Genomic DNA, 25758 nt, shown 5'->3' on the forward strand with positions numbered 1-25758 from the left:
CCAGAGTTCAGGCCCACAACTGACAGGAAAAAAAAAAAAAAAAAAAAAAAAGACAGAGCAGGGGCTACAAGCAAATGACTGGTGCCCCAGGTTTGAGCCAGCACCTGGGACTCAGTCCACACCATCCTTCTGACCCCAAAAGCCCAGCCTGTGGCAGCCACCCCTCACCACAACTTCCCTTGCACCCCATCCCAAACCAAGTGAGACGCCATTTCCCCCAAGGGCTCCATTAGAGCCAGCCGCCCTGCATCCGCTCACATGAGGAACTTGCTGGAAATCAGTGCCAGCTCTCCCTCATCCCGTTCTCTCTCCCACAGGGCCCAGCCATCGGAGCCACGAGGCACCCATGTACCCGTCAACTAGCTCCCACCAGTCTCCGCTGGCGCGCCCTAAGACGCAGCCCCCATCACCCCCAGGACCCTCTCGGCGGCCGCCTCCTCCACCAGCACGTCCCGGCTCAGCCCCATGGAACGGCTCGAGAAACGGAGGTGCCCGGGACAATGCCAACCGCAGCTTCAACGAGAAGCCGCCCTTCCCAAACAGGGGACCGAAGGCCAGCACGGGCCCCAGGCCTGCACCGCTGCACTACTGCGAAGTCTGCAAGATCAGCTGCGGGGGGCTCCAGGTCAGTCACGCACCACCAAGCGACATCCGGGACCCCTGGGGCTGAGCAGGTCAGGCCTGAGGGAGGGGCAGGGGGGTTGGCACCTGTGAAAGAAGGATGAGGGACCTGCCATCAAGTTTGTGATGGCACGGAAATGGCTCCCAGGGAAGGAAGGTCACCTGAGCACAGGCATGGCCCTGTGGCATCTCTTTGCAGTCTGGTGGGGCAGGTGAGACGCAGTGTGAGCCTCGAGGCTGACTGGGCTTCCAGCAAATGGCCCGTCATGGTGTTCCCAGACATCTCCCTGGCCCGAACCTGTGGAAGGCACTGGAAGTTTCAGCCTGGGCCTGGGGCCTGCTGGTGACTGCAGAGCCCTGGGTCAGACCCCCTGCCACCCCCACCCAGTCAGCCCCACCTGCTCCTGTCCTCATTTCTGTGTGTGGTTTTTATCTTTCATCATGGGAATCTTGCCTGATAGAAAAGTACACACCAAGCTGGGTGTGTGAGCCCAGTGGCTCACGCCTGTCCTCTTAGCTACTCAGGAAGCTGAGATCCGAGGATCAAGGTTCGAAGTCAGCCTGGGCAGGAAAATCCTTGAGACGCTTATCTCCAGTTAACCAGCAAAAAGCCAGAAGTGTAACTATGGCTCAAGTGGTAGGGTACTAGCCTGAGCAGAAAAGCTCAAGAAGAGCATCCAGGCCCTCAGTTCAAACCCCAGGACTGGTACTAAGAAAAGAAATAATAATGAAGAGTTGGTGGTAAATGCCTGTCATCCCCAACTATTCAGGAGGCCTAGATAGGAGAATCTTAATCCCAAGCAAACCAGAAAACAAGACCTTATCACCCCACCGCACCCTACCCCCCCCCAAAAAAAAAGTAAAGCAAAATGGGCTGAAGCTATTGCTCAAGTGGCAGAGCACCTGCCTAGCAATCACAAAGCTGAATTGAACCTCCTTATTTTATTTGTTAAAATAAGCTAGGTGCTAGTAGCTCACGCCTGTCATCCTACTTACTCAGGAGGCTGAGATCTGAGGGTCATAGTTCAAAGCCAACCTGGGCAGGAAAGTCCGTGAGACTCATATCTCTAATGAAGCACCAGAAAACCAGAAGCGGTGCTGTGGCTCAAGTGGTATGAGTGCTAGCCTTGAGACAAAAAGAGCTCAGGGACAGCGCCCAGGCCCTGAGTTCAAGCCCCACAACTAACAAAAATGCATTACTTAATTAAATGTTTGCCTTCTGCCCCCACTCCCTGCTCTAATCTCTGCCTCCAAAACCTACTATTGGCACAGATCTCCCATGTGTGCCTGGAATAAGATTCTCTCCAGTGTCCACCCCGGACATGGTCAGAGCATGTTGCGATGGGGCCTGGTATGAGGTGTGGGGGGGCTGCCATCCCTCTTTCTCCAGGATTGTAAAGAATAGATCCGGGAGCCGGGATTCCACCAGAGCTGGGCCAGTAGATATTTTGAGCCCAGCAGATATTTTCAGGCCAGCAGATGGGGGCTGTGTGGGCTGCGGCCACCTGTGGCTCTCACGTGGAGTCCCTCAGTGTATTGGCAGGTGCCTAGAAAGCACAGGGCAGTTGCCATGTCTGTAGGCAGCTGGGATCTGAGGTCCTGTAAGAGAAAGTCAGGCATTCTTTCATCACCACCTCCTGTTGCTAAGCTAAAAGTGTGGCGAGACAAGGATGCTTTCTATTGTTAGAAAGGAGGAAACCTGATTTATGCCTTTCAACCTCAGCTTCTGAGTCTAATAAAAGTGACAGTCACAGCCTATCGTCTTAGCAGCTCACGAGGCTGAGATCTGAGGATAGTGACGCAAAGCCAGCCCAGGGAAGGAAAAGTCTGTGAGACTCTGATCTCCAGTTAGCCAGGAAAAAGCCAGACGTGGAGCTGTGGCTCCAGTGTTAGAGCACCAACCTGGAGGATAAAAATTAAAAACTTAGCTGGGCGCTGGTGGCTCACACCTGTAATCCTAGCTACTCAGGAGGCTGAGATCTGAGGATCGCGGTTCAAAGCCAGCCCGGGCAGGAGAGACTGTGAGACTCCTGTCTCCAATAAACCACCAGAAAACGGGAAGTGGCGCTGTAGCTCAAGTGGTAGAGCGCTCGCCTTGAGCTGAAGAGCTGAGGGACAGCACCCAGGCCCAGAGTTCAAGCCCCACGACCGACAAAAACAAAAACAAAAAAATTAAAAACTTAAAAAAAAAAAAAAGGGCTGGGAAGGTGGCTCAGTGGTAGAGCGCTTGCCTTGCATGCCTGAGGCCCTGGGTTCGATTCCTCAGCACCACATAAGCAAAAAGAAAAAAGCCAGAAGTGGTGCTGTGGCTCAAGTGGTAGAGCGCTAGCCTTGAGCTGAAGAGCTGAGGGACAGCGCCCAGGCCCAGAGTTCAGGCCCATGACTGGACCCCAAAAAAAAAGTGAATGGAGGGCACCCAGGCCTGAGTTCAAGCCCCAGGACTGACACCAAAGGAAAAATAAAAAGTGACAGTTACACTTCTCCAGCACCAGCAGGTGGCTGGGGGGGGGGGGGGTGCTATCCTCCTGTCTCTCCTGGGCTCCTGCCAGATGTGTGTGACCCCTCACTGACGCCTCCTTCCCCCTCTACCGCAGACCTACCGGGACCACCTGGAAGGACAGAGGCACCGGAAGAAGGAGGCGGCCCAGAGGGCGGGCGCCCAGTCCAGCGGCGCTGTGCAGGGCCAGCTGCACTGTGACCTGTGCTCTGTGTCCTGCACCGGGGCGGACGCCTACGCCGCCCACATCCGGGGAGCTAAGCACAAGAAGGTAGGAAGGAGCCCGGGCCCCTTGGAAATGGCAGTGGCACAGCGCCCCCAAGTGGCAGCACTGTTGAAGGGTGGGTGTGGAGGGCTCACCTGTGCAGTGGAGGAAAGAACCACACACACACACACACACACTTGGGACATCTGCCTAGGTACAGCTGCTCACTGAGCAGGCCCTGTCCCACTCCCCAACAACAAACATGCAGATGTTGGAGGCCCATCTACCTCACATCCTCCTGCCCCTGGGCCTTTGCATAGGGGCTCCACTTCCAATCTGTCCCTAGCTTCTCCCCCATTCACTCCTAGGTTCACCCCGGGCCTCAGTCTCTGGCCCAACTCAGGGCAGAATCCCTAGTACCAGGGTGAACCCCTGAAAAATTAAGCTAGGTGGCACAGAGAATGGGAGAGATTGGAAACCAGGAGCCCCGGCAGCAAGTGGAACGAACGTGGTTGGGTGGGCGGGGGGGGGGGGGGGGGGGGGCGGCGGTAGGAACAGCCCCAGGTTGGGACTTGTTCTGGAAATAATTTGGGGGTGACATGGTCTCTGTTACATGGGGTTGAGGACAGATCTGAGGTATGAGAGTCAAAGACTCAGAGCTGGCAGTCACGTCTGACATGGTAGTTGGCATGGACGGCAGAGGCCAGGACGGGGCCGGAAGCGCATGAGGGTCATGGCCAGCTCATACCCAGACTTGTGCACATTATTTGTCTGTTGTATAGGAGAGTGTGTGTGTGCCAGTACCAGGGCTTGAACTCAGGGCCTAGGTACTGTCCTTTAGCTTTCTCACTGATGGCTGGTGCTCTACCACTTGAGCCACAGCTCCATTTCTAGCCTTTTGCTTGTTCACTGGAGATAAGTCTCACAGACTTTTCTACCCAGACTGGCTTCAAACAGTGATCCTCAAGTCTCAGTCCTCCTGAATAGCTAGGATTACAGGCGTGAGCCACTAGTACCTGGGCCTTTTTTGGGGGGGACAGGGAGAGATAAGGTGGTTGGGACAGGGTCTCATGATGTATCCCAAGTTCACTTGGGGACTGGTATATATAGGCCAGGCTAGCCTCAAAGCTGTAAGCCTCTTGCCTCCACCTCCCGAGGGTTGGGATTACAGGTGTTCACCACCATGCCCAGCTATGTGCACTTCTTACCCAGACTTACCATCTCCCAGGATCCTGTGCATGCATCCATCTTAGCTGGCAACCCCTAACCCCATGTCAGTCCACACACACTTGCTGAGGCCTCTCTGGGCCTGGACACCAAGAGGCAGAGACGTCAGAGGCCGAGGCTTGTCAACACCATGAAGTCGGAGGAAGGGTGTTACTGGAATTAAGAAAATCTTTGCAAGGGCTCTTCTGCAGAGGGTGGGGAGGAAATTCAGAGTGAGCCCTCCCCCCTCCCCCTCCTCCTCCCCTGCACCCCGGCTCCAGGACAAAGCCACTGCACTCCTCACCTCTCCCCTGCGCACCCTCAGGCTGCCCTGCCTGGTACTGAAGGTGGCTCTTGACAGGCGTGGCATGTGTTAACAGGTCTACAAGTTGCACACCAGGCTGGGGAAGCCGATTCCCACCATTGAGCCCGTGCCAAGGAACTCCACCTCCACCCGTGACCTGGGCGCCCCTGGTGAAGCCCACTCCAGCGGGCTCAATCCCAGCAGGCCAGCCAGGGGCCAGGCACCCCGGCACAACGGTAGGAATCGCCACAATACTCCCGGTGCATGCACGTGCATGTCCAGCCTCATGCCCCTCATGCCCGCGCCGTCCTCCAATGGCATTGCCTAGATTTGTACACGTGTTCCAGGGACCACGTGATCTCGGGCAGGAATTTGAGATCCAGATTGGATAGGAGGCTAGAAGTGTGTGTGTGTGTGTGTGTGTGTGTGTGTGTGTGTGTGTGTGTGTGTGTGTGTGTGTGTGTGTGTGTGTGTGTGTGTGTCTATTTATGGCTTTTTGCTGGTTCATTGGAGACAAGAATTTCATGGACTCTTCTGTCCGGCCTAGCTTCAATCCTCAGCTCTCAGCCTCCTCAGTAGCTGGACTGACAGGCAGGAGCCACCGGCTCCCCAGTGGAGTTTTGAGGTGCGCTCACCCAGCCGACAGCTCCTGGTCCATTGCCCCATTGTGCCTCCCAGCTCCTCCCCATAGTGGATGGTGTGCTTGTGCCCACATCCCTGGCCCAAGCTCCTCAGCTGGCTGTGGAGACGGAATTCCCACGTGGGTGGGGAACCCAAGCGCACGTTTTATGTTTGCCCTCAGCAATCGGTTTCCTAAATGAATAGCAGCATGGATTATTTTTGTTTGTCTGGTTGGGTGTTGTTGTGGGGGGGTTTGCAGGGGAGGGGTGGGGGAGGTGCTAGAGACAGAACCCAGGGCCTTGCACGTGCTAAGCAAGCACTCACCACTGAATATCCCCCCAGCTCTTGGTTGATTGGTTTGAGGACAGGCTATGGCAGTGGAGCCCAGGCTTACCTCAAACCTTCCATCCTCCGGCCCTTGTCTAGGGCTAGGATTACAGGTATGGCCACCACACCCAGCAAGGAGCTTTGATAAAGAAATTTCTCTCTCCAGAGGCCACCTAAATTTGCCTTCAGGGACGGTATGACCTTTGGTCTACCCACTGTCTCCTGGCGGATTAACTCAAGACTAGAGGGACCTTATATCCTGGTGGCTTCTCCAAGCCAGCTAGCTAAACCCAGGGCTCCACATCATGGACTCAAATTGGCCTTAGCTGTCATGAAAGTATGTCCAAGCTACGCAAAAACAGATATAAGACTAGACATGGTGGTACACACCTGTAACCCCAGCACATGAGAGACTCAGGCAGAGGATCATGAGTTTCAGGCAGCCTAGGCTGTTTGTCTCAAAACAAATCAAAACACCTACAATAACCAAGCCAACCAATCAACACCAATAAACAAAAGACTGTGCAACAAATCAACTTGAATTTGGGGATAAATGATGGATAAGATGGACCTGTCCGATCTCCGTGCACAAGGTCTGGTGCCAGGGTGTCTGGGAACAAAGGAAAAATTGGGGCTTTCCTCTGAACCAGAACCCCATGAAACCTGTTTTGAAGCCTGGCACTGGTGGCTCACACCCATAACCCTAGCTACTCAGGAGGCTGAGAGTTGAGGATCACAGTTCAAAGCCACCCCAGACAGGAAGTGTTGTTGAGAGTCTTATCTCCAATTGCCACCAGAAAACAAAAAGTGGAGCTGTGGCTCCAAGTGGTAGAACGTTGGCCTTGAGCACAGAAGCTCCAGGGTAGCACCCAGGCCCTGAGTTCAAGCCCCAGGACCGGCATAAAATAATAATAGTAATAATAATAATAAAGCTCACAGGTGCTTTCAGAGCTGACAGAGGTGACGGACCCTCAAGGTGAGTATCACAGGCTCCTGTGTGAAGAACAGACCCCTGGCCACTTGCTGAGGCCAGCAGCCCGAGTCCTCGTGATCATTCTGCAACTCCCATTACAGAGCCTGGCCTCTGTAGGCCTCCCTCACCCCATTCATTGTGCTTTGACACGGCTGACTCCATTTGGAATCTTATCAGCTGGCCCAGGGCAAGCCCAGCTGCAGGGGGTGGGAGGGAGGGATGGAGGAGGCCCCGGGTTGTTTCTAGCCAGGGTCACACAGCTGTCCCCTTCCAGGATCTTCTGAATCGCACTCCCAGGCGGGGAGACCTAACGCGGAGAGACCCAATGGAGAGAGACCCAATGCGGAGAGAGCCAATGCAGGTCGAGGGGGCCCCGCCGAGCCTGCCCCGAGGGACTGCTGGGAGGCAGAGCCAGTGGGCACCGACTTCGTGGAGGAGGTAGGCAGAGGCCATGGGCAGCAGAGCCCCAGTGCCAGCCAGGACCTGCTCAGGTCAGGTTCTGAGAGCTTCCCGAACCCCACCCCGAGGGGAGATTTCCAGACCTGGTCCCCTTGTGTAGCTCTATAAGCATTGCCAATGCTAGAATACTCAGTGCAGCCCCAGGCTGGCAACGTGTATGTCCCCGCACCCATATGCACATGAGTGTGCTGAATTAGAACCATGATCCCCAGATCTCAGCCTTCTGAGTAGCTAGGATTATAGGTGTGAGCCACTGGTGCCTGGCTACATCCGGCATTTTGTCCAGTTACAACAGTTAAGACTGGGCAACCAGGGGAGAAGAGGGGGGAGGTAGAGTGTGTGGCTGAGTTATGATCAGATACAGAGAAAGGGTAGAGACCACGGAGGGCGAATGGTGGGCGGAGGCTGGGCCCCAGGACAGCCTCCCGGGACAGTGGCCATTCCCTCCAGGTAGATCAGTGGGGGAAACACACAGGAGCAGCAGTGAGCTGGGGCATAATGCCACCTGACCAATGTCTCCACCATGTTTCGTGTCCTAGGTGTGCAATGATGAAGGGAAGTTGATTCGCTTCCGCTGCAAGCTGTGCGAATGCAACTTCAACGATCTCAATGCCAAGGACATGCATGTGACCGGGCGTCGCCACCGGCTGCAGTACAGGGTGTGTCCATTGGGGGTGCAAAGCACCATCCCAGGGGCCTAGCGGGGAGCTGGAACAGACACCCACCTCTGCGGCTGAGTCTCTTCCACATCAGACCATGTGGTCTGATGACCCTTAGGGCTCTGGGTGAGGTGGGGGGGGAGTGTTCTTCATCATGGTGTCCCCATGCAACATCTCCAGGAGCATCTTCGTGTGAGCAGAGCGCTGGGAGATGCCCGCAGGCCCCATGGGCCACTGCGCCCCAGCCTCTGCTCCAGCTCTGCGGAGGGCGCCCTAGACCTGCCTGTTCTTCTCCAAAGTGCTGCACTGAGGAGCAGTTTAGCACCATAGCTTGGTGGGCGCCATCAACCCTGGCTCCTTTAGCTGTGGATGCTGCCTCTCAGCCCCTCCTGCTCCTCCTCAGAAGCAGTGGTTACCACACACACACACACACACACACACACACACACACACACACCTAATCCCCAGCCATGTCCTGGGTCAGCCCCTCATCTACTGCCTACACAGGAATCCGGAACCAAGGGACCAATAGATGGAGGAACAGATCAGTGGATAGAGGGAGGGAGGGTGGGAGGGAGGGATGGATGGATGGTTGGATACATAGATGGGCGGAAGGAAGAGAGGGAGGGAAAAAGGTAAGGAAGAAAGGGAAGAGGAAGGAAGGAAAGGAGGAAGGGTGAGGGTGAATAGAGTGTGTAAGTGGATGGACAGACAGATGGACAAATGGATAGATGAGCAGGTAGATGGGTGGGTTGTATGTGAATCAATGGTATCTGTTTTATATCGTTGTTGTTGTTTGTGGGGTTCAAACTCAGGGCCTGGGTGCTACCACTTTGAGCCACGGCACCACTTCTAGTTTTCTGGTGGTTCATTGGAGATAAGAATCTCACAGGGACTTTCCTACCTGGGCTGACTTTGAACCACAGTCCTCAGATCTCAGCCTCCTGAGTAGCTAGGATGACAGGCGTGAGCCACCAGCGCCCAGCTGGTATCTATTTTGGAAAATATCTTCTAATCTGGCCACACAGAAGACTTAGAAGCAGATTTATAAATCAAGGTGGGAGGGCGGCCAACACCATAAGAAACCCTTGGATGGTCCCAGTAGCTGGATTTCATCCCTTGCTGTGTGATTTTGGGGGCAGCCGTGTTATTGGATCGTCAGCAAGCTCCCTTCCACAACCACCGCGCTCTTCACCGACACAGCCCCACACAGCACCCGTGGCACAGTGGCTGCCACGGGCTGCGCACACGATTCACCTCAGCACCATGAGTCACTAAGGCCATGTTGATCCGGATGTGCATTTGTTGTTCCGAGGCCTGTGACCATCCTGGCCCAGCCCCTAGTCAGAAACTCAGACCACTCACGTGCCACTGCTGTGAACTGCGTCATCCTAACGCTTGCTCCCCTGAGTACCCACTGACCCCCGTTCCCTTTAGGGTGCAGAGCAGCCGGAGGGCAGCAGCCAGGGGCTTCCCTGGGTAACCCCGCCTCCTTGCCTTTGCAGAGGAAAGTGGACCCCAGCCTTCCCATCGCCTCGGGGCCCAACGTCCGCCTGCAGAAGGCGCTGGCCGAGCAGCTGCACCGGCAGAGGCAGGTGACCCAGAAGAAGCTGGAGGACATGCGACAGCGCTGGCGCATGGACCTGAGGTACCCACAGTCCCCCCACACACACACACACGCACACACACACGCCTGGCCACAGCACCCAGCACACGTGTGGGGCCGCTCCCCTCCCCCATCGTAGCTCAGACCCAAGTCCATCCAGGCATCTGGACAGTGGACAGTGGGGGTGGGGGACAGTCATGGACAGGAGCCTGGGGCCCTTGTCTCCCTCCCTCCAGCATCTCTGATGCTCCCTGACTGCCACACACTTTGCCACCCTTCAAGAGCCCCCAGTGTTTTCCTGCACAATGTCTGCCTTCCCAGCACCCGGCCTCAGCAAACCCAAGCAGGGCAGGCCACGGAATGGTCCCATGGCACAGTGGTCCAGCCCAAGGCCTCTTCTATGCCCCCAGGGCGTGGCTGCCGCCAACCTCCTGGCCTTCCTGCCTCAGTCTCCCTGTGCCCATAAGCAGGCAGCATGCAAAGCACCCTCAGTGCCAGGCACGGCCCACCCCATGAGGGCCCCAGGGCAGCGTCCCAGCCCTCGGTTCCCTCTGGTCCCCGCAGGGATCATGAAGAGCGCTGCAAGCGGGCGGAGGAGGAGCCGCAGCCCCCGGCGCAGGAGCTGCCCGCCGCCGCGCCGTCCTGGGCCCCGGGGCCCAGCACCAGCAGCCAGGCCACGCCCTCAGCCCCACGTCAGGTGGGTGCCGGGGGCCCGTGTGAAATGTCTCCCAGTTCTTGAGAGACCCCATCTCCTCCTGGGTTTCGAGGTGTAGGGAGAGGTGGCATCTGTGGCTTGGACCCTGGGCTGGATGTGAGGGAGACTCGATTTGCACCCTACCTCTGGTGTGGACCAAAGGGGAAGCACCAGACCCCCCACACACACTCAGACCCAAGGCCCCTGAGTCAGCAAGGCTCAGCCCTCTGCTCCACCACCCCACCCTCTGCACCCCCCCCATGAGCTGGACACCTCTGGACACCCCACCTCCAATCACTGCTGTCCACCTGGTGTGGCTCCTTCATTCCAGCCTGGCCCCAGGGCCCCTTCTGTGTCTTCTGATTGCTGTCCACCACTAGGACACAGCCTGGCCCTTTTGTCCCATCCCCCCATCCCCCATGCCCGTCGTATGAGACCCACTGACAGAGGCTCCCCTCCCCCACAGCCCAAGCGCCGGCCCGAGTCCAGTGATGACCGCCACGTCATGGGCAAGCACGCCACTATCTACCCCACGGAGGAGGAACTGGAAGCCATCCAGAAGACCGTGTCCCACGTGGAACGGGCCCTCCGCATGGTGTCCGACATGCTCGCTGAGGAGGAGCAGGAGAGGGCAGAGGAGGAGGGCTACGAACACAGGTAATGCCACCCCCCCCCACCCCAGAGCAAAGCCAGGTTCCAGTCCTCATTGCTCCGTGAGCCAGGGTCCCCAGAGACACACAGTGACTGCAGTCCGCCACTTGGAAGACTGAGATGGGGGATGGCATGAGCAAGGAGTTTGGGACCAGCCTGGACAGCACATGGAGACCCCACCCCCAAAAACACAGATGCATTGGAGGGAGCTGTGGCTCAGGCCTAAGAGCACCAGCCTTGGGCATTAAAGCCAAGGGAAAGCACCGGGCCCTGAGTTCACGCCCCAGTACGGACAAGAAAGAAAGAAAGAAAGAGAGAGAGAGAGAGAGAGAGAGAGAGAGAGAGAGAGAGAGAGAGAGGAAGGAAGGAAGGAAAGAGTGTGAGGGAGGGAGGGAGAGAAAGAGGAAAGAAAGAAAGGTGGGAAGGAAGGAAGGAGAAAGAAAGGGGAAGTGGAAGAGGAGGGAGGGGGAAGGAAGAAGGAAGAGGAGGGAGGAAGGAAAGAAAGGAAGAAGGAAGGACAGAGAAAGCTGACATTTTGCAGAACCTGTTTTTCGTGAGCAGAGGGAAGCCGGGGAGACGGTACCCCGACTCCCACCTGGCGAGCAGTCACAGAGCCAGCCACAATCCACCCGCATCCACATGAGCCACAGCCCTAAGGACGCAGGCAGAGTCCTCAGGTCATACCTACCACACGACTCCATGGCCTGGGGAGCTCAGCTCTCCCAAGCCCTTCCTCCCTGGGTAGCAGCGTCAACTTCATTTCCTTTCTTTAGCGGTAAAATGTACACCACATAAAAGTTCTCGTCTTAACTTTTCTTTTTGGTTTCATTGGAATTTGAACTCAGAGCCTGGTACTTTCTAGGCAATCACTCTACCACTAGCCATCCCACTTGAGATACTCTCCTACCACCTGAGCCATGCCCCAGCTCTTTTTAACTCTGTGTGTGTGTGTGAGAGAGAGAGAGAAAGAGAGAGAGAGAGACAGAGAGACAGAGAGACAGAGACAGAGAGACAGAGACAGAGAAAGAGAGAGAAAGTATATACTGGGGCTTGAACTTGGGCCTGGGAGCCATCCCTGAGTTTTTTCACTCAAGGCCAGCGCTCTACCACTTGAGCCATAGCTCCACTTTGGTGGTTAAATAGAGATAAGAGCCCCGTGGACTTTTCTTTCCCAACTGGTCTCCACCTGCGATCCTCCCCTCTCAGCCTCCTGAATAGGTAGGATTACAGGCATGAGCCACTGGTGCCAGACTCATTCAAGTGTATATCACTGGGTGTCATTTGTCACGGTCACGTGGCTGTGCAGCCACCCCCCCCAATCCATCTCCAGAACTTACTCATCTTCCCACACCAAAAGTTGAGCCCCATTGAACCCTTGCTCCCTGTTAGTTTAACAGACCCACAGATGTACTCTCCATCCTGTAGATGTGCCTATGGGAACAATTCACACACATGGACCCACACACAGAGGGGCCTGGCAGGAGCCATTGGGGTGTCCAGGCCTCAGGTCACCACAAGCGTCCTCCCCACCCCCACCCTCGTGTCTTCATGGGCGCCCGAGTGTCCTCCACCCAAGTTAACCAAGCATAAAATGAATCCTTGAGCCAGACACCGGTGGCTCACACCTATAATCCTAGCTACTCAGGAGGCTGAGGTCTGAGGATCAGTGGTTCAAAGCCAGCCCAGGCAGGAAAGTCCGTAAGACTCTTTATCTCCAATAAATTACCCCCCCCAAGAAAAAGCCAGAAATGGAGCTGTGGCTCAAGTCACCCACAGATGTCATACGGGCCACAGAGCATGCTGGGGGATGCGGGGGAGAAATGTGTGGATTCCAACATCACTGTTGTGACCTGTGTGCACACAATGACCTGGCATAACTTTCACTCCCTCCTGACAGGAGGGGAGGGGAACGCCCTGTCAGAAGGGCCAGAGTCTCACTTGACAGATGAGGAAACCGAGGCTCCCCTGCCCTAATGGTGCATCTGTGGCTCTGTCTCCACAGCGGCCCTCGGGCCCTGAAAGGCGTCATGCGTGTCGGCATCCTGGCAAAAGGCCTCGTCCTTCGGGGGGACCGGAGCGTGAAGCTGGCCCTTCTCTGCTCCCAGAAGCCCACGCGTGCCCTGGTGCAGGAGATCGCAGAGAGGCTGCCTGAGCAGCTCCTGGTAAGGGTGGCCATACTGCTGTGCCCTTCTTCCATGATCCTTTCCCTCACGTCCTGCCAGGTGTGAATGCAGCATCGTATTTTTTTTTTTTTAAAGCCAGGCACTGGTGGCTCACACCTGTCATCCTAGCTACTCAGGAGGCTGAGATCTGAGGATTATGGTTCAAAGCCAGCCCAGGCAGGAAAGTCCATGAGACTCTTATCTCCAATAAACTAATAGAAAACCAGAAGTGGTGCTGTGGCTCAAATGGTAGAGCACTCACCTTGAGCAAAAGAGCTCAAGGATAGAGCCCGGGCCCTGAGATCAATCCCCAAACTGTCACACAAAAAATAATAATAGTAATAGTAACAGAGGCACTGGTGGCTCACACCTGTAATCCCAGTTTCTTAGAAGCCTGAGATCTGAGGATGACAGTTCAAAGCCAGCCTGGACAGCAGCATCCATGAGACTCTTCTCTCCAATTTAACCACCAAATAGCCAGAAGTGGTGCTGTGGCTCAAATGGGAGTATACTAGCCCTGGGCAAAAAAAGCTCAGGGACAGTGTCCAGGACCTGAGTTTAAGCACAGAAGTGACACAACAACAACAACAATGATAATAATAATCATAGTAATAATAGTAAACTCAGGCAAAAAGGGTGAGAGACGCAGCTGAGGGATAGAATTCCAGCCGAACAAGTGAATTCAATCCCCAGAGAAAACAACCCAAGCTCAGAGCTGTGTCTTCTTCCAGTTCTGTCTAACCTCAGGGCCTGGAAACACCCCTCCTCTCCAGGGGTTACTCATGGGAGCTAGACAGACCTCAGGGTAGATAGTTACTACACTGGCACCCCAACCTTCCCTTGACCTTCTGTGAAGAACTTAACACCAGCTAGATCACAGATGGGGAGAGCGGGGAGGCCCTGGGGACAGGGTCCCTCCCTGGCAGAGGACAGGATGACCTGAAGTCTGAGGGAGGTCGGTATTCCACACAGAAGGACCAGCACCTGCCCAGGCTGTAGGCAGAACAGGAGAGGTGAGTGCAAGGGATGAGCCCTGGATCAAGCCAGGCCTGAAGGCCGTGCAAAGGGACAGGACGGCATTCTCAGGGAAGTGGGAACTGTCGGGGGTTTGAAGCAGGGCTGTGACATGGTCCGACGTCAGTGACTTCATCACACAGTCCCTGAGCCTACCACACAATAAAATGGACATTGCGCCGGGTGCCCAGTGGCTCACGCCTCTCATCCTAGCTACTCAGGAGGCTGAGATCTGAGGATCACGGTTCAAAGACTCTTATCTCCAATTCACCACCAGAAAACTGGAAGTGGTGCTCAAGTGGTAGAGCGTTTGCCTTGAGCTGAAGAGCTCAGGGACAGCGCCCAGGCCCAGAGTTCAAGACCCACGACCGACCTCTCCCCTCCCCCGGCAAAAAATGGATATTGCAAAGAACAGGTACAGGCCTGGCTTGCCGGGAACTCGTAGCTCGAGGGCCTCACAAAGCTAGCAGTGCCTCTCCCCTCTGCCCTGTGTGCGAATGGTGCCCTTAGTGGGCGGCCTTTCTGCAGAAGGCCTTGAACAGGAGGGGCTCAGGAACCGGGAGGAAGATGTAACTGAGGGAGGCCTGGCTCAGGAGTGGACGCAGGCAGCATGGAAGGCGGGGACAGGGAACCAGAGGCCGGACGGCCACAGCCCGACTCATTACATAAGTGACAGTGGCACCTCACTGTCGATTTGATTTGCTTCTCTCTGGCCATGGCATTCATTTTTGCCTTGTGAAAGGTTGCACAGGTCATTTTTGTGTCTTTTTTTTTTTTTACCAACTATCTCAGTTCATTTGCCTATATATTTATCATTTGATTGCTTATCTTGTTGAGTTGCTGGCACTCTTTACACAGGGAGGCTCCTAACGTGCACCCCTGGGACTGTGTCTGAGTCACACAGGAGTGCCAGGTGCTGGGAAGCGGGGCCCAGCACTTAGCAGCAAGTGGAGGGGGGGCAGATGACCATGCACACCCCAGCTTCGGCCTCATCCGCCTGCATGGGGACCCTGAGCTGAAGTAACACTGCCTGGTGTTGCGTTGACACCTAGATTTTGGCCGAGGACAAGTACGAGATTTCCTCTGACCCAGAAGACAATGTGGTCATCTCCTCCTGCGAGGAGCCCAGGATACAAGTCACCGTGTCCATCACTTCGACCCTGATGCGTGAAGACCCCTCTGCCAACCAAGGTGCACCCCACGCACACCTCCCCATCCCCCTCTGCCCCAGTACAAGGGCCTGGAACCACTTCTGCCTCCTTCCTGGAAGGATGTCACCACAGCAGCCTTCCAGGACCTCTGTGTCCCGGGGCCTCCCCCACACCTCCTGCCTCAGTCTCCCCCAGTGCTGAGACGAACGGCATGCATCCCTGCACCCAATAACGGGAGAGGCAGGGGGACGGGGCCACAGTTCCCCCAGAGCCTGGGGGCACCATCCACAAGGACAGCAACGCATTGCGGTCACCCACATCCTCCATCCAGTTCCATGATGCTCTTGGAACTTTCTAGAAGTCAAGCCACATCCAGAGTTTCACACTTCCACGTTCCCTGCACTCCCCCCCCCCCGCCCCCACATGCACACACGCACACACACACACATCAGGAGCTCTGGCTCTACCATGAGGGTTCACGGTGACAGATCAAGATCAAATGTCCCCAGATCCCAGAGCTGCCCTCCCCCAGGCTGGAACGGAGAAGGTTGGGCGCCCTCCCCCCTCCCCAGCACTGCGGGCCTCCCTGCCTACTCCCTTCCACTTCTAGAAGGAGTGGAGGATCCTCAGGATGAGCCGGACGACATCCTGAGTCAGGAGAGATGCCTGGAGTCTCTGGCTGCCCTCCGCCACGCCAAGTGGTTCCAGGTGAGAGGTATAGGATGAAGGGGAGACTGCCCCCCCCCAAAAAAGTAAAACCACACTCCAGGCAGCCCCTGCCTTGGCCTGGACCCTGAGCACCGCTGTCTGCTCATTCGGCCGGAAGTGGTTGCTGAGAGCAGTCACCTGACATTGTGACTTTGGTCCTTGTTGGACTGCATCACACACGAAGCGGTGGGGGCCACCGCTGGCCAGCAACCTGAGGCTCACCGGGCCGGTGGCCTTCTCCCCTCTTGTCCTCTCCCCCCCAGGCTTCACCCTCAGATCAGGGCCAGCTGCCCCCCTGGAGGGAGGGAGCCCTGACTCCGTCCCCAGCAGCTAACCCTGAGCTTCCTCTCCCCCTGCAGGCCAGAGCCAGCGGCCTGCAGCCCTGCGTCATCGTCATCCGTGTCCTGCGGGACCTGTGCCGACGCCTGCCCACCTGGGCAGCCCTGCCAGCCTGGGTAAGGCAGCTGGGGAGGCTCAGAACCCCTTCCCCCCAAAGAAAAGAGGACCCACACACACAAGGGACTGACTCCCGAGCTGAACTCCCTGTCCATCTGTTCCTGTGGGGCCGGCATGAGCTGTAGCAGGGAAGGTGACTGAGGGTGACCCTGGGACGGGGGGGGGGCGGGGGGGAGGACAGAGCCTTGGGCCCCCCCAAGCCTCGTCTGACCGTCATTGTCCCAAACCCCAAGCTTGTGATGAGCCTGGGCCGCCATGTAAATAAACACAGGTGAACTCATTATCTTGCCCATGTAATTGTAACCCCTCTGTACAGTATGTTCACAATAAAAATAAAAAAATAAGCACAGGTGAGCAGGGAGGTGACAAGCAGGCGTCGGGGCGCTGGGCCACAGCCACAAAGGGGGTCCTGCAGCCCTAACACCCCCTACTCCATCCACCCCTCGCTGGCATCCACCTCCTGCCCAAAGCCCGGCTGCTAGGCCAGGGTCTGAGAGACTGTCCAGGGCCGGGGAAAACGCCTAGTCCACCCTGTGGAGGGCACAGTGGCCATGTCACGTGCTGTCACCAGGGTCCACCCCCACACACACACACTTGGGTCCCCCAGGGCACCTCCACACCCATCCCCACCCCAGCGGGGGGGAGCCTCTGATGGTGGCAGGAGGGAGGAGAGAAGCCCAAAGGGGCCTCGTGCCCCAAGACCCCTGGACTCCCCCCCACCCCCTGCCTCCAAGCATCTCCCCCTCCCCCGTGTCCTCCACCCCCTGCCAGGCCATGGAACTGCTGGTGGAGAAGGCCCTGAGCAGCGCCGCCAAGCCCCTGAGCCCTGGGGACGCTGTGCGGCGGGTCCTGGAATGTGTGGCCACAGGCACGCTCCTGCCAGGTCAGTGCCCACGGGGGACTAGAGGGGAGGGCTGGGGCGGGACCTCATGGGGATGGGGTGGGGCTCGCTGTGGACACACCCACTGGTGGGGCGGGACTGCAAGCGGCTGGACTGGGACTCTGCCCTGTGCCCCCCCTCCCCTGCCCCCCTGCCCTCAGCACTGAGCACCTGTCTTTTTGGACAGCGGCCAGCTAGTGGCCCGATTCAAATTTATTTGAATAAATAGGCTATTTTTTTCCCAGGGAAATAAGCCGAAGTCAGACATAGGTTAGGTCCAGTGGATTGGGGAAGGAGGAGGAGGGGAGACAGGCGAGGAAAGGGGTGATGGGTCACAGGTGCCCTGGGCACAGCACAGACTCTTCCTCCCCCCTGGACCGGAGCTCCCCTGGTGGGGAAGAGCAGCCTCGCCCCGTCCCACCACTGGGCACCCCCACAAGGCGTCCTCGACCCGCTCTGAGCCCACTCTTCCCTCCCACAGGTGGGCCGGGGATCCAGGACCCCTGTGAGAAAGACCAGACGGACGCCCTGGAGTCCATGACTCCCCAGCAGCGGGAAGACGTGACGGCCAGTGCCCAGGTACGAGCACCAGGCCCGGGCAGGATGAGCCTCGCAGCAGCCCTCCAGGGTCTGCTCCCAGCTCTGGGCTGGGCCGGCCGCTCAGGGCCACAGCTGGCCGTGGCAGGGATGAGTCCCAGACCCTGGGGTTCTGCTAGTGTGACCATTCCAGTTGACTGACTACCCACCAGACCCAAAACACTGCCCCCTCGGTGGGCAGCACGCCTGTAATCCCAGCAGTCTGGAGGCCCTGGCCGGAGGACCGTGAGTTCCAGGCCAGCCTAGGCTACACAGCGAGACCCTCTTCCAGCCACACACACACAACACTCCCCCCCACACACACACCCCTTTCTCGTAGGATGCAAACTGCTCCAGTGCAGGGTTCAAATCTGGGCTCTGAGGGACTCCATGGCAGCCCCGCTGCCAGCCAGTGCCAAGCCACGCCCCCATGCCAGTGAGTCCCTGGGGAAGAGCTGGGCATCACAGAATGTGGGCACAGCCAGCCCATCTTGGTCTGGAGTGAGATTTCAGGCAATACATGAAACACAGTGAGAACGAAGTAATAGAACAAAAAGGGGCTTCACAGGTAACTGGGTGACCGCAGAAAGAAGGGTCCCCAATGATGGCCACCCAACACAGATGGGTGTGTGTGTGTGTGTGTGTGTGTGTGTGTGTGTGTGTGTGTGTGTGTGTGTGTGTGTGTGTGTGTGTGCGTGCGCACATGCACATGAGCACATACTGAGACTTAAACTCATGGCTTGTCCCTTGAGCACTGTCCCTGAGCTTTTTTTTTGGCCAAAACTGGCATGCTACTGCTTGAACCACACCTTCACTTCCAGCTTTTTGATGGTTAATTGGAGATGAGTCTCATAGACTTTCCCGCCTGGGCTGGCTTCAAACCTCCATCCTCCAGATCTCAGCCTCCTACGAGTAGCCAGGATTACAGGTGTGAGCCACCGCCACCTGGCTCCAGCACACATTGTCGTTGAGCTTTAGGGTTCTTACAGCTTCAGCTCCTCCCCAGGACCAGCCCAGGGGGCAGTGATCTGCACGGTACAGAGGAAATCCCCCACAGGCCTCAATCCTTCTAGGCATGTGTTACCCATGATCACTTAAGAAGCACTCAGAGAGAGGGCAGGCAGCTGCTTTCTACCTGTGAGACAGATCAGGAGGATTGGGTTTGAAGTGAAAAAGTTGATAAAAGAGTCCATCTGAACCAATACGCTGGGCATGTTGGCATGTGTCTGTGATTCCAGCTGTGCAGGAAGTATACACAGGAACATGGCAGTCCCAGTCTAGCTCAGGCAAAAACTTGAGATGACTCCAAAAACTAACTAAAAACGTAAAAGGCTGGGGGTGTGGCTCAAGTAGAAGAGTGCCTGCCTAGCAAGTGCTCCGAGTTCAAACCCTGCTACCACCAAAAAAGAAAAGTACACGACCGATTGATTGATGGATTGATTTTTGCCGATGCTGGGCCTTGAACTCCGGCCCTGGGCGCTGTCCCTGAACTGCTTTTGCTCAAGGTCAGCGCTCTACCACGCGAGCCACAGCGCCACCTCTGGCTTTCTTTGAGTAGTTTATTGGAGATGAGTCTCATGAGGACTTTCCTGCCTGGGCTGGCTTTGAACCGCGATCCTCCCATCTCGGCCTCTTGAGGAGCTAGGATGACAGGCTCCCCGCTTGTGTCTAACGCCCCGTGTCGTGGCCCGCAGCACGCCCTGCGCATGGTGGCATTCCGGCAGATCCACAAGGTGCTGGGCATGGACCGCCTGCCAGCCCGAAGCCGGCTGGGGGCCCGCGGGCGGAAGAGGCCAAGAGAGGCGGTGCAGGCCCCGGGCGTCTCCGGTGAGAGGAAGCGGGGCCGGAAGGGGGGCGAGGGGCCTGTGTGAGCCCCGCCCGCCCTCGGCGGCTTTGGCGCGTCTCCACCCAGGCAGCCGGGCACACGGGTGTGCCCGCCACCTGCCTCCGCCCCCCCCACCCCGGCATCAAGTGGTGGCATTGTCCTTCCAGTCGTGTTCTGTAGATTCTTGTCACACATTGTGCTTCACTTGCTAGAGAAGTCACGGCCCCCTCGCCCCCCCAGTACAAGGAACCCCCCTTGGCCCTGTCCCCCCACCCCGCCAGGCAGCCCCCAACCTGCTACTTCCGCTGGCTTTCAACCTGCCCCGTGGTGTTCTGTGCAGTGTGTGGCTTCCCCCGTCCCCCCAGTTCTGCCTGCCCCTCAGACGAGACCCCCAAGCCTGTCCTGAGCCCAGGGGCGTGGACGCCGGCCCTGGAGATCAGAGAAGGGGCCTGGGGAGAGGTCCCCCAGGCCAGCGGCGCGTGGGGACGCCAGCGCGGAGGAGGCACCCCGCACACCTCCTCCGTGTGCACAGGGCCGGCACGAGAGCACCCCGGGCAGGACACCCCTCACCCTCAGCCACTACCCCCCAAAAGTAATGCTGGCTGTTCCTCCCCACCCCCAGTGCTGTGATCCCCCACAGTGGAACCCCAGCCCGAGACCCCCTCCCCCCTTCCCCCACACACCTGAGTGCCTTCCGCAGAGAGGGCCACTCGGTGGTGGTGAGCCGTGCCGGGCTGGGGCAAGTGCGCCCCGCGTTCCCCCCGCAGAAGCAGGGCCTGGCCCCCACCCCACCCGCCCCCACCCCTCCTCTTCCTTCACAATGACATGGGAGAGAAGAGGCTTGGGCCTCCAGCCCCCATGAGCATTGACGCTGCTGACTCCATTGCTCTGGACACAGGCTGGCTTTGCGTGTGGTGTTGCATCTGGTCATCTGTGTAAAGCCACCAGACATGAAGGAAACACGGGGAATAAAGGAGAGGCGCTTGTGTGCTGTGTGGCCCGTGTGGTCTTTTTCACCACCGCCCTGGAGCCCTGGTGGGGGGGAGCAGGCTGGGCACCCCAAGGCCCCAAGCTGCCCAGTGGCTGATTCCCACCCCCTCACACACACACACACAGCCTGGGCTCCCTCAGGGGACCCCGGTGAACACTCCAGAAGCAATCATCAGGGGCTGGGAATGTGGCTCAGCGGTAGAGTGCTTGCCTAGCATGCATGAAGCCCTGGGTTCGATTCCACAGTACCACGGAAACAGAAAAAGCCGGAAGCAGCGCTGTGGCTCAAGTGGTAGAGTGCTAACCTTGAGCAAAAGAAGCTCAGGGACAGTGCCTAGGCTCCGTTCAAGCCCCAGGGAAGAAAAAAAGAGAGAGAGAAAGAGGAAGGAAGGAAGGAAGGAAGGAAGGGAGGGAGGGAGGGAGGAAGAAGAGGAGGAGACGACGATGACAACGTCATCTGACCATCACACACACAGGAGCATTCAGGCTTGGGGAGCTGCCATGGGGGTGGGGGACACAGCCATAGCATAATGAAGGACCCGGGTCCGCAGAGGCTTCCTTCAGGCCCTGGATCCTGACCAGAAACGTCAGAGTAGTGCAGAGAGGTCACAGCGGCCACGTTCAGGACGCCCCTGAGCCTTGGGGCTCCCTCAGGCTGTGGGGGGGAGGGCAGAGAGGGCACAGTGGGCAGGCATCCTGAGCACAGAGCCCAACCTCCCCTCCAGCCCACGGGGGTCACAGGTCACCACCTGCCGCCCAGCTGAATCCCCACCCCCACGCCCAGACCCCCCTGGATTCCTTCACCATCATAACTCACAGGCCAGGAAACCCTCCAGGGTTCCTTTGTCTTCATCCTAGTCAACCCCCTTGAGGGACCCACTGCACTCAGGATGAGACCCCCCCCAATCCAAACAAGGCTCCCACTGGAGCCTCCCTGTGCTTCACATCTCTCCAGCAGTTGGACCACAGCTCTTTACCCATCTTGGATGAGCCAGGCCAGGCCCCAGGGCCTTGGCACCTGCTGATCCCTTGCAGTGGTCAGCTTCTCCCCTCTCCCCCACCACACACACACTGCCGTTCCCGCCCATCCTCACTCCAGTGTCACCTGCTCAGAAAGCCCCCCCACACCCCCACCCTTCATGTGACCCTGTGGGCTGTCTTCACAGCAGACATGAACGGAAGGACACTGTGGCGGGAAACGCTTCTGCCTGTCTGACCCATGTAGGCCCAGGGTCTAAAGCAGACCTGGAACAGATGAATAACTCTCCAGTCGGGGCTTAAACAGCCAGAGATGTGACCCCCCCCCCACACACACACACACACACACGCCCTCAGCAATCATGTGAACCTCTCTCTTTGAGGCGGGGAGGGAGGGCGGGGTCACAGTGGCGACTGGACGGCAGGCTTGAAGAGCAGAGAGCCCGGCTGCCTGACCACAAACGGCCTCAACCTCCCCACACACACAGCAACCCCCCCCCCCGCCCAGTGACAAAGAGTTAACGGCCCGCCTAGCGGCTCCAGACGCCTAAACTCTCCACAGTGGCTTAGCGAAAGGCTTGGGTCCAGACGGCACTTTGTCAGGCCATAGGGCTCACTGAAGGCCTAAAGCACCATCACGTCTGACCTTCCCCCCTCCCATCCCCCTGCCTGCCCCCCCAGTCAGTCCTCATCACATGGGGCAGGGGACCCCAGAGCAGGAAGGACTAGAAGCCAGCCCGGGGGGGGGGGGGCGGGGAGGGCAGCATAGAAGCATCCTGGAGGAGGCAGAGCCTGGACCAGGCTGCGGATCCAGGCGGCCTGTTGCTAGGAGACGGTGAGTAAGGGGAGGGAGGGGGGTGATGCGTGTGTGGGCAGGGCTAAGGATGGGAATAGAGGAAGGACAGGTCTGGGGCTCCTGTCTCCAAGGTCATCCACACAGCACAGGAAGTCACTGGGACCAATCACTGCAGTCTGTCCCCCCCCCCAAGTGTGGGCAGAAATAAGTCCCAGGCGGGCATTCAGGAAAACCTCCCAGCAATCGTGCCTGCCTCCCCCCCACCATAACTGCATCCATTCTCCGGTTGCCCTCTGGGGTTTGGGATTGTAAGGCCCATCCGATTTTTCAGTAAAGCCTAGTGGTTTGCTCACACTACTAGAGTCTCCCATGAAAAAATAGAAAAGACAGTGCTGGGAGTTGAAATCCTGGATACCAGCATCTGCCACGCTTTTTTTTTTTTTTTTTAATGAGCAAAGTTGGAAACAGACTCTTGCACATCCATGTTCACAGCAGCCAAAAAGTGGAAACAGCCCAAGTGTCCTCTGTGGGTGGGTGAACAGAGACAAATACCATGGCCTGTCCATACAGTGGAATATTAGGCAGCCATGAAAAAGGGATAATGACACCAGCTGCAGCATGGAGGGACCTTGAGGACACGGTGCTTCGATAGCGGGTACAGGACATGCACTGAAGGACTCCACCCACAGGAGCTCCCAGCTACAAAGACAGGAAGCAGGACAGGGGAGCAGGGGCATGAGAGAGCTGGTGGGTTGGCGTTGATGGGGGAATGAACTTCAGTGTGGGACAAGGAAAAGTCGAGGGAGTGGCCACGGCATGACCAAGTGAGTGGGCTCAATATTACTGAATTGTGCACTGAAACATGGCTGGAGCCGGGAGTGGTCAGTTTTGTGTCCATTATCTCACACACACACACCCAAAAAAAAAAAAAAGCAGGGCACCAGTGGCTCATGCCGTGTAATGCTAACCATTCAGGAAGCTGAGATCTGAGGATCAAAGCATCGAGGTTCGAAGCTGGCTCAGGCAGGAAAGAGACTATGAGACTTCAATTAACCACAAAAAAGAAAAACCCGCAAGGGCTCTAGCCTTGAGAAGAGAAAGAAAGAAAGAAAGAAAGAAAGAAAGAAAGAAAGAAAGAAAGAAAGAAAGAAAGAAAGAAAGAAAGAAAGGGAAGGAAGGAATAGAAAGAAGGAAAGAAAGAAAGAAAGAAAAAAAGAAAGAAAGAAAGAAAGGGAAGGAAGGAAGAAAGGGAAAAAAGGAAGGAATAGAAAGAAGGAAAGAAAGAGCCCAGAAACAAACATCTAGGCCCTAAGATCAAGCCCTAGAACCAACATCAGAAGAAAGGGGGGGGGGAGAGGAGGGGAGGAGGAGGAGGAGGAAGACAAGCCAGAAGCTGTCGCTTCACACAGCCACACACTTAGTCTGTAGCCTGGCCCTTGAACATATTAGCAGTGGGTGTGTGGGCAAATTCCCTTCCCCTCTGACTCTAAACTTCTTCAAACTTGGGGTGAAGCCAGTTCCCTGACCTTGTGGGGTGGGGAGGGGAGACTTCAGCAACAAGGTGCGCTTCCAAATACTCCCCGCTCAGAAAGGTGGGTCTGGCGTTCAGGCAGGAGCAGGGCGGGCCAGCAGCACGGAAGGCAGAGCTGGGTGGCACAGTGCGGGAGCCCCTGCCCCGGTGTGCCAGGCCCTGCACCAACAGGGAAAGTTAAAAACCAGAAAAAGGAGCCCGAATAACACTATATTTCTCTCTTGCTGCTTTGTAATTCACACACACACAATTTCAAGGCACAGAAATACTTCTTATAGCTTTAATAATGAGGGAGAATAACAATCAATGTATTAAACATGGGAAAAAAGAAAAAGGAGACAGGTACCTGTGGCTCACGCCTGTAATCCTAGCTACTCAGGAGGCTGCGATCTAAGGATCATGGTTCAAAACCAGCCTGGGCAAGAAAGTCCATGAGACTCTGATCTCCAATAAACCACCAGAAGATCGGTAGTGGTGCTGTGGCTTAAGTGGTAGAGCACTCGCCTTGAGCTGAGATGCTCAGGGACAGCGCCCAGGCCCAGAGTTCAAGCCCCCCAAGTGACAAAAAAAAAAAAAAAAAAGTAGGCAAGGTAATGCAAGCCTCCTAGCTACTTGGGAGGGAGAGATGGAAAGTTCCAGTTCAAAGCCAGCCGAGGCAGTAAAGTTTGCCAGACTCCATCTCAGACATTGGCTGGTGTGCCCCACCTGCCATCCCCAGCAGCACAGGGAACACAAATAGAAGACTGAAGCCCAGGCTGGCCCAAGCATAAAGCCCTACCTCAAAAGTAACCAATGCGGGCTGGGAAGGTGGCTCAGTGGTAGAATGGTTGCTTAGCATGCATGAAGCCCCAGGTTCGATTCCTCAGTTCCACCTAACAGTAAAAGCTGAAAGTGGCACTGGTAGAATACAAAAGAAGCTCAGGGACAGTGCCCAGGCCCTGAGTTCAAGACCCTAGAACCGACAAAATAAAAATAGAAAGATAGGTGACAGGCCATGGCTCCGGTGATGGTGAGTAGTGACCACAGGAAAGTGGTCAGGAAAGATCTCTTAAACAAGCTAAGACTATGATGAAGGTGCTGGCTTTGAGAAGAGGGGGGGCAAGTACACATAGGAGGAAGGCACGGCATGTGCAAAGGCCCTGGGGCTGGGCCCTACCTGGAGCATTTGAGGGGAAAACAAGATGGAAGCTTGTGAGGCAGGAGCAAAGGGAGGTGGGAAGTGGAGGTAGCCAGGAGCAGGAGGAACTGGGGGTGAGTGGGGTACATAATGAGCCCCAGTCCAGAGCTAGCCGGGGCCTAAGCTAGAAATCATTGAGATCAGAAGTACAGCCATAGCAGACAGCTCTTGCCTGGGCTACTTTTGAACCACGACCCTCAGATCCCCATCTTAAAAAAAAAAAAAAAAAAAAACTCAGACCATAGCTGGGTTGCAAACAAACAAGGCTGCATTTTCCTGGAAAGAGCCAGAGCCGCTTCCTGGATCGGGGAGTCCCCTGGCCTGGGAAGAGCAGCTAAATTTAAAGGCGTGCTAACTGGGGCACACAGATCCAGAGGAGCTGGAGCGAAGGCTCGGCTTTCATCAAACCACTCCACCGGCTGTGGCCACCCCGCCCCGCCCTCCAGGTTCAGAAAGCTTCCTCTGCCAGCCCAGGTGGCTCACGCCTGTAATCCCAGCTATTCAAGAAGCTGAGATCTGAGGATGGTCCTTGGAAGCCGCCGGAGCTGGTCTCACACGAGGCGTGTAGGGAGCAGTGGGTCACCAGGGCAACCCACTGTCGGGGTCCAAGGCAGATCTGTGGAGCCACCTGACTCAGCAAACAAAATAGACTTTCCACTGGGAACCGGAGACACTGGAGCCCTGGTCCTCC

At 56.8% G+C, this 25758-nt stretch overlaps 1 protein-coding gene across 1 annotated transcript in view; it reads left to right on the forward strand.

Moving 5' to 3' along the window:
* Zfr2 (zinc finger RNA binding protein 2) overlaps positions 1-20583 on the forward strand; it is an 87973-nt gene extending 67390 nt beyond the window's left edge. The window contains exons 7-21 of the mRNA XM_070003298.1: positions 318-625; positions 3216-3389; positions 4910-5069; positions 7029-7192; positions 7753-7872; positions 9378-9520; positions 10043-10175; positions 10639-10829; positions 12826-12985; positions 15052-15190; positions 15761-15858; positions 16218-16313; positions 17086-17197; positions 17676-17773; positions 19465-20583. Of these exons, the coding sequence (XP_069859399.1) occupies positions 318-625; positions 3216-3389; positions 4910-5069; positions 7029-7192; positions 7753-7872; positions 9378-9520; positions 10043-10175; positions 10639-10829; positions 12826-12985; positions 15052-15190; positions 15761-15858; positions 16218-16313; positions 17086-17197; positions 17676-17773; positions 19465-19641 (2273 nt within the window). The 3' untranslated portion in view covers positions 19642-20583. The remainder of the gene's footprint in view (positions 1-317; positions 626-3215; positions 3390-4909; positions 5070-7028; positions 7193-7752; positions 7873-9377; positions 9521-10042; positions 10176-10638; positions 10830-12825; positions 12986-15051; positions 15191-15760; positions 15859-16217; positions 16314-17085; positions 17198-17675; positions 17774-19464) is intronic.
* The last annotated feature ends 5175 nt before the right edge of the window (positions 20584-25758 follow it).

Source organism: Dipodomys merriami, unplaced genomic scaffold (genome assembly GCF_024711535.1).
Source record: "Dipodomys merriami isolate MVZ:Mamm:240054 unplaced genomic scaffold, mDipMer1.0.p SCAF_6, whole genome shotgun sequence".
Classification (NCBI taxonomy): Eukaryota; Metazoa; Chordata; class Mammalia; order Rodentia; family Heteromyidae; genus Dipodomys; species Dipodomys merriami.